This window comes from Monosiga brevicollis, genomic scaffold (assembly GCF_000002865.3).
Source record: "Monosiga brevicollis MX1 MONBRscaffold_2 genomic scaffold, whole genome shotgun sequence".
NCBI lineage: Eukaryota > Choanoflagellata > Craspedida > Salpingoecidae > Monosiga > Monosiga brevicollis.
In genome coordinates, this window is record NW_001865039.1 from 3,304,864 (window position 1) to 3,312,485 (window position 7,622).

The 7,622-nt window shown below is 54.4% G+C and overlaps 2 protein-coding genes across 2 annotated transcripts in view; one reads left to right on the plus strand and one right to left on the minus strand.

The window, feature by feature from the left end:
- Positions 1-251: 251 nt before the first annotated feature.
- On the minus strand, positions 252-4,039 carry MONBRDRAFT_35725 (uncharacterized protein; the record flags this gene model as incomplete). The annotated part of the gene is made up of 3 exons (XM_001742845.1): positions 252-576; positions 1,239-1,462; positions 2,074-4,039. 3 exons carry the CDS (start codon positions 4,037-4,039, stop codon positions 499-501), a joined length of 2,268 nt encoding a protein of 755 aa, XP_001742897.1. The 3' UTR covers positions 252-498.
- MONBRDRAFT_31054 (uncharacterized protein) overlaps positions 2,875-7,622 on the plus strand; it is a 7,086-nt gene continuing 2,338 nt past the window's right edge. Inside the window, exons 1-14 of the mRNA XM_001742403.1 lie at positions 2,875-3,316; positions 3,739-3,944; positions 4,422-4,552; positions 4,703-4,761; positions 4,931-5,088; positions 5,282-5,317; positions 5,516-5,598; positions 5,621-5,758; positions 5,888-6,082; positions 6,171-6,229; positions 6,352-6,544; positions 6,706-6,855; positions 6,980-7,204; positions 7,319-7,414. Of these exons, the coding sequence (XP_001742455.1) occupies positions 3,171-3,316; positions 3,739-3,944; positions 4,422-4,552; positions 4,703-4,761; positions 4,931-5,088; positions 5,282-5,317; positions 5,516-5,598; positions 5,621-5,758; positions 5,888-6,082; positions 6,171-6,229; positions 6,352-6,544; positions 6,706-6,855; positions 6,980-7,204; positions 7,319-7,414 (1,875 nt within the window). The 5' untranslated portion in view covers positions 2,875-3,170. The remainder of the gene's footprint in view (positions 3,317-3,738; positions 3,945-4,421; positions 4,553-4,702; positions 4,762-4,930; positions 5,089-5,281; positions 5,318-5,515; positions 5,599-5,620; positions 5,759-5,887; positions 6,083-6,170; positions 6,230-6,351; positions 6,545-6,705; positions 6,856-6,979; positions 7,205-7,318; positions 7,415-7,622) is intronic.

Consider the following 7,622-nt stretch of genomic DNA (forward strand, 5'->3'; position numbering starts at 1 on the left):
CGCCTCCCTTTCTTCACTCCTGCCAGTGGATGAGGCATAAGCCTGCGTCCCGTGCCACTTGGTCATGCTAGATAGAAGGCATGACACAGCGTCTTGTTGTCGTTGGACTGAGTGTAGATCTTCTCGCGTTTTGTGTTGCTCCATGCGCTGCTGCCCAATGCTTCTATTTTACCTCGCTTTTGCTTTTGTTCATTTTTTTTTTTTTTTTTTTCATTTTGTTTTTGCAGCTCGTGTCATGAGATGAACCAGAATGATATATAAATCTATTATTTTGATAGCTATGTCACGACTCGAATATGAAATGATCTTCCATCATGTCTGCTAACTCATGCCTCTCGCATCTTGGCTTCTCTGATGCTCTCAGTCGGTCTGGTCGAATCACTCTCGCCACCCGCCATGTCGAGAATAGGGCGATCCGTTTCCAAGAAGGCGGAAGATCAGCGTTTATACCAGCGTTTTTACCGGCTGGCGCATTCGTAACAGACTACTCTCGGTTGACTAGAGAAGATGTTTGCCCTTGATCTCGTGTAGTCCGGCAAAAGCGTCGCTGAAGACGTCGACGAGGACGGCAGCTGTCTGGGTGAGAGCTAAGACCCAAGTCAACCCCATGCGTGACCACAACCAACCAGAAAGGATAGCAGGCAGCCAACGGGCAGGGTCACGATCCAGCTCGCTCCGAGACCAATGATAAAGCCAACTCCATGCTGGGGTGGCCATCACCAGGCAACAGATGATTTGCCAAACCAGACGGCGCCAAGTGTCTGCTTGTGCTATAAAAGGATTGTTCAGCGCCTTGTCGAAATCAAACCATGTGCGCTCCAGCTGGACCAGAGCACCACCCACCCACAGGGTCCAGCACGTCCAGCGCGGCCCAGTCGAGGATGTCCAGACTGCAAAGAGCGATCAAGAAGATGGGATCCATCATGAGATTCAATGCCGTGCGTGCAATTCTGAGGGCCTGCCCTCACCAAGAAGCCCTGATGCCCAGGGTCACGCGCAACAACTTACGAGGCCGTATGTGTTCGTGCACGAAACTAGCCGCCACAACGACACACAGCAACAAGACGTCCAACTGACAAGGGCACAATTGAGAGTGATGGTCAGGGTGGTATTTGCAGGCACATGCAGATGACAGCCGTGTGGAAGACAACCACGGCACCAGGCGGCCATTGTCGACACCAACATCGTCAGGATGGGTGGGTTGAGGGCGAAGGTTGTCTTGACAAAATGACCCGCACCTGGTCCCATATCAAGATGCCGCTTTGGTGGGCGGTGGAGGCAAGGCAGACCCCCACGCCGTGAGTTCGACAGGTGGAAGCCACCAGCTTCAAGCCCAAGCTGACCGCGGCGACCAGAACGGCCATTGCTGCGGCTGCTCGCACCATGGTCGCTAAACCATTTCGAGTTGGGTGACCACGCGATCCGCCGCTGGCAAATGGTGCGGCAGTTGTTGTACTGCCACCTACAGCAAACGCATGATGAGAAATGTGCCACTCAACAGTATTCAACAGGCTGGGGACAGCATAGGGAAGGTGTAGAGATGGATAATTTCGGATCGCACGCGTACCATCTGCCATGTCAGTTGAAGTGCTAGCCGCCAAAATGACGAGGGCGCCGGTAAGCACAGCCACTTCCAACTTCAAGGTCAAAAGTCGGTACAAATTGGTGGCGAGGGTTGATGGTGCAAAACGCACAATCAATACCCAGAACGATAATGTATACGTTGCGATGCATTGTTAAAGGTTGGGCGAAGGCGGGCAGCACGCGGCCAGTGTGAGTGTGAGACTCAAGACGTTTGGATGGCGAGGGTAGAAGGGAAGGAAGGATGGGGCGTCTTTGGGACTAGCGTACATGCGAAAAGGGCATGGCCAGCGCCAATGCTGACCAAGGAGTAGCGCACCAGATGGCCAGACTCACAGCGACGCCAGTCAACGCTAAGCAATGCGCCAACAGATTCGGACCCATGTGAGGAAAAGGTGTTATGCAGGTGTTGAGAATGTACTCAAAAAATGAAAGACCATGAATGTTCTGAGAAGTGAGGGCACAGCATGCCACTCTTAACAGTGCACGCACCAAAGCGTGAGAACTTGGGAGCTTGGTGAAGATGGAGGGCTAAAAAGCCCACTGCAAGGCTGGCAGCCAACTCGAGGCCAAGCCAGAGCTGCGATGGCATTGTCACTGGGAGTTCGGTGGAGGCGGTATCCGGCGGCTCGAGGCGCAGGGCCAAGGTTCGACCAACCATGATGGCTGTCAGGAAGCGCACGAGCCATCGGCTCATTTCGGGAGCCCGAGTAACTGTGGCCGCATCAAGTTTGGGCCTTGGAGCAAAGAGACCATACGATCGCGTCAAGCGCTGGAAGGCACTGAGCAAAGGACCGGCGGCGATGACATTGGGCGGACGACATGGGGCTTCTTCCGAGGCAGCGGGCCCTTGAGCTGCTGCCAGCAACGTGGCAACCAGCAAAACGTATTGCGTGTTGACATCGGCCAGTTCAGGCACGCCCAAACCCAGGGTCAGGCCGGCGGCAAGGACGGTGAGCAGGGCCATTATCGGGGTAACGGGGTCTGCAATGGGTAAGCGAGCACTTGCCAGGCCCCGAGCCATGCCCAGGATCAAGAGCAGCGCGGCGCTAGCCATGTGGCCGGGCTCGGTCAGGGAAAAGAGTGCGTTGCCAGCGAGAGTACACGCTGGAAGTAAGGATGGCCGGAACACACCGACGCCGGCATCCAGAGCCAACTTGAGCAGGAGGAGACCAAGCAGAGGTATGGAGAGTGCTCGAAAGGGGGAGGCCACCATAAGAATGGTCACCGCAGGCCCGGTCAAGGCACCACGCCCCAAGTGCAGCACATGCTGGATGGCATCCGCCACGAGAGTGGACCAGCGTGGACCAGGCCGGGGTTGATGTAGGGGGAGTTCAAGCCCCAGATCCGGATTGAGAGCGGCTGGATTGGCGGCGCGCAAAAGCGCGGCGGCAGCAGCTGCCCCACAAAGGGACCAGAGGGCGTCTAATGTCATCCACATGGGCGTGTTGGCCGCGGCAACGAGAAACAGAGCAACGCCCAAGACCACGATGACGGGCGTGGCATAGGTGGCTGGTTGCCGTGCGCAGGCCCAGCCGTGGTCAAGGAGGGCTAGATGCAAAAGAAGAGCAGTCAAGCTAGCTGGGCTAATGGCGGTGAGCCGCAGCCAGATGACGCAGAGCAGGATTGAGTGCAGCAGGAGCAGGGTAATGGGCAGGAGGAAAGCTGCATCGCCAGTACTCAAGAGGGAGGACGTTGAGGGCGAAGCCGGCGATACTGGCGGCATTGGCGCAGGGTAAGTTGATGCAGGAGTGACCATGTGCAACGGCTGAGCTTGGGCATCCACACCAAAAACGGTTTCACGGACAACCCCCTGGGAGCTGTGGGTGGCGCTGCGCTGGCGCAAAGAGGCAGCGTTGTCCCCTGTGCCGCTGTTTGTGACGGTTGCATTAGAGTCCAGATTGGAAGAAAGGCCATAGTCAGCGGGGGCATGGGCATGGGGGTGATTGTGCGTCAAGCTGTGCAAGTACTGGTTCAAGGCAGCCCAAGATGCGTAAGCAAGGCAGACGCTGTGGGCGCAAGCGATCCAAGGGTTGGGAGTCCAGCCACCAAGAGTGAGGCACCAGCCTACAAGCAACAAGGGCAAGCGGGCAGGCACCGTACTGGGCGCCTGCATCGGACTGATGTCGGCTGTCGTGACTGGGCTTGTTGGAGCAGGGAGCGAGTCTGGGCGGAGGAGCAAAATGGCAACGGCAAGACGCAGCAATTCAGGCGCATGGCTGAGGCCGCCCACCCACGCAGCAATGGTCGTTATCGTCAGCAAGGCCCACACGAAACGCGTGCTGTGGACACGATGGGCCAGGACAGCCACGAGGGCGTAGACGGCGAGCACCAAGGCGCTGCGCGTCGCCATGAGAGTCAAGGTCAGCGTTGATGCCGCCAACAGCGGGCCGTAGGGCAGACGCAAAACATGTCCAGCTTCAGCCATGTTCGGCGCAGCTAACCCAACATCCCCCATGGTGACAGGAGGTACAAGCTCTTGTCCTATATCCGCAAGACCGCCGCCTCCCGCCCCCCACCACCACCCGGTGTTTGCTCCTCCTGCGCCGGGAGCGAACGGCGGCGGGCACACACCGAAAAAAAAATTAATGACGTCTAAGCGATAGTGTGATGTTGGACACACTTTACATAGCCAAAGCGCTGGTTCCCGCTACCAAATGTTGTCCTTGACCTGGTCGTTTGACAAAAGAATTTGCGTGTGTTTATGCTGGCAAACCAATAGTCATCATGCGGGGGTTCAATCCAATGCCATTGTCAGCAAATTGCTGGTATCGTTTTTTGCTAGCAAGCGGCTGGCTTAAAGGCACCCTTAGTTTCTTCCTTTCTTTTGTTGTTATTAGCGATTTCTTATGCTGGCTCTCTCTCAAATCCCCCTATCTCTCTCTCTCTCTCTCTCTCTCTCTCTCTCTCTCTCTCTCAAAGTGCTACTACATGTCAGAGGAGGAGGAGCTGTGGACTTTTTCTCTTTGAGGTGTGTGACTTGAGCGAGCGAGCGTCATCAATGGCAGCGACGGGTCCACAGGCCGAGGGGTGCGGCCATGTTGATGGGGTGCTGGGAGAGATGCGATGGGATCTTGTTCAATTGGCTCACCCTGGTTTGCCCCTCGGTGCTCTCACGTAGCTTTATCGTAAACGTGCTGGTGTGAATGGCCAGCGCTCGCCTTGCGCGACCTTGACTTGGTATGCCGCCCTCGGCCAGGCTGCTGCAGTCGTGGCTTTCGTTTCGCCATGTGTGCGAGCAAATCGAAGCCGTTCATCCCATGCATTTACGCTTTGGGCTCTTGATTTCTTTCCTCGTCTGGTCTCCTTTCCATGGTTTCCTACCTCCTTCATTGCCTGATCTGATCAGGAAGGGGGCGTACAGGACATCTACCATCCGCGCTCCGTTGACCACTCCTGTCTTGTCTTGTCATAACCTTCTCTTCGGCCTCTGTGTGTGTGGCGTGTGTGTGTGTGTGTGTGTGTGTGTGTGTGTGTGTGTGTGTGTGTGTGTGTGTGTGTGTGTGTGTGTGTGTTCTATGTCTTCCGTTTTTACATGCCTGCCGTGCTTGCCACCGACGTCATTTGACCCCCCCGCTCGGTAGCCTTGTCCTTGCTCTTTTTTTTTTTTTCTTGCTTCTTTTTTTTTTCTATGTCTCAAGTTGTTATAGCCAATGTCCGGGTTCACGGCTAACCTCATGAACCCTGAATGTGTACTTAGATCTTCTAGAATCCAAAAGCGAGAGCCTCACCTCCGGTATGATTTGTCGCATTTATTCCCATCGGCCCGCTGTCTTCTTCAACTCTCCATTGATGTCCCGGCTGTTGTGCTCATTTTCTTGTTTTAACTTTCCAGAGTGTGGTGGCTTTCATGGCAGTGAAAGCGTGATCCGCACCTTCTTCGCAACACACACACACGCACACATACACATTCATACTCGGCTGGCATTTTCAGGGCTGCTTGTTCAAGCTTCCGGGGCAGACCCGTCAGCTAGCTCGTGGACCTCAACCAAGAATCAGCCTAACTGCGCGCCCAGAGTGGCTTTGGACCCGCACGTAGCCGCCGCCCCGCACCAGCGCCATGGGCGAGCTGTGGCAGCAATGCGCACACTGGCTCAGGGATCTGGGCGTTTTGAGTGCCGACGATGTGTCTCTCCAAGCCCATGCCCGCGTCTTTGACCTTGCTATGGCCTTGCAGGTTTGTTGGCAATCCCTATCCACTGTAACACCAAAAGCCCCATGGATATTCCTACTGCACACACCACTTGACTTCCAAGTACCCCCACTCCATTTAACTTGCCGGCTTGATGTTTTTAAACTTTGATAGGATGGCACCATTCTGTGCCACGCTGCTAATCGCATTCGTCCCGGCTGCATCTCCCACATCAACAACTCACCTGAGATGCAGTTTATGAAGATGCAAAACATCAACCAGTTTATCGAATGTCTGCACACCACCTTCAACCTGCCCGAAAATGTTTTCTCCGCTGATGAGCTCTACTATGCCTCCAACTTTGCCAAGGTCCGCTTGTGTCGGCCTTTGTCGTCCTCCTCGGCTTGTTGTGCATACTCACCACGTCCTTGATTTTGCCGTTTGTGCCCATCATCAGGTCATGGAAGCTTTGTCCCTCTGGTCACGCTCGCGTATCGTGCAACAAGCTGGTATCCGGTACGATGGGATGGTCCCTCTGCCAGGGGCTTGGCGCGTGAACAATTGGCCTTGTAGAGCACTTGTCCACATTCATTTTTTGTTTCACCGACGCCCCCTTGCACCCGTTTCATCCTGTCTAGGCCATTCCCTTCCCAACCGGCCCAGAATACAGCTGTCGAGGCTGGCCAAGATGTCTATTCCAGCTTGGAGGATCTCGTGGGCCAGTCACTCAGCTTTCAGGACATCAAGGGCACCCGTCGAGCTGCACCCCCCACCGATGAGGAGGAAGATGTCTATACCACCCTCGTACAAACTTTCTCCTCCCTAACCATGGTGAGTCGATGCGAGTCGCCATTTGAAGTTCCATTTCAAACGAACGGACAGGTGCTTGATGCTATGCTCGCCGCTTGGATTCAATTTGGCTGCTGTGCTGCCTCTATTCCTCTCTCCCCCTCTCCCTCTCTCCCTCTCTGGGTTCCTCCCTCTTCATTCAGGATTCGCCTGGAGTGGACTCGGATGAGATTTATCGCTCGCTTGTCGACGTACAGTCATCGACCTTGGTGGCGGATACGTCTGCCAGCTTTGACGATGAGAATATTTACGCCGCCTCGGGCCTGTCCCCTGACGAGCGGCGCTCCCTCGTGGTATGATGCCCTTCCCGAACACACACACTGCACCCTTGCCTCTCATAAACACCAAGAATGATCTCTGCCTCACCGTGTTTACCACCCGGCCTTTGTGGGCAACCAATCTGTTTGTGTTATGCAGCTGGACGAGCTGACGCAAACCGAGAAAAACTACGTTGGCGTGCTTGAAGTTATCCACAACACTTTCAAGCCTGCCTTGGAGAGTATTTTGGATGCGCGTGACATTCGCGTCATCTTCAACAACGTTCACCAGCTGCTCGACGTGCACCACCAATTCCTGCAAGATCTACAGGGTGTCATGCAGAGGACCACTGGACGTGTGATCAGCGTCATCTTCAACCAACACGTAAGAAAATTGACCCCCACCCACACGCTGATTTCTTGGCAACGCAGTCAAAGAGCTCCGGTGCTTGCCTCGGGTGCCCTGACATGCCGTTTCATGCTGCGCGCATCCGACCAGATGAAAGCTTTCCGCTGCTACGGTCAATTTGTGTGCAACATCCCCGAAGCACAGCGAAGACTGTCAGAGCTTCAAACCAAAAACACCATCGTCAAGGTCAGTGCTTTTCATCTTTTGTAGTCATCTGCATGCCCTGCTTTTTTTTTTTTTTTTTTTTTTTTTTTTTTTTTTTTTTTTTTTTTTTTTTTTTTTTTTTTTTTTTTTTTTTTTTTTAAAGGGAAGTTTGTTTGGAACCCAATCGCCCCCCCCCAAAACCCTCATAAAAAACCTTTTTTGCTTCGGGGCCCGGCCAAAAAAAACCCGG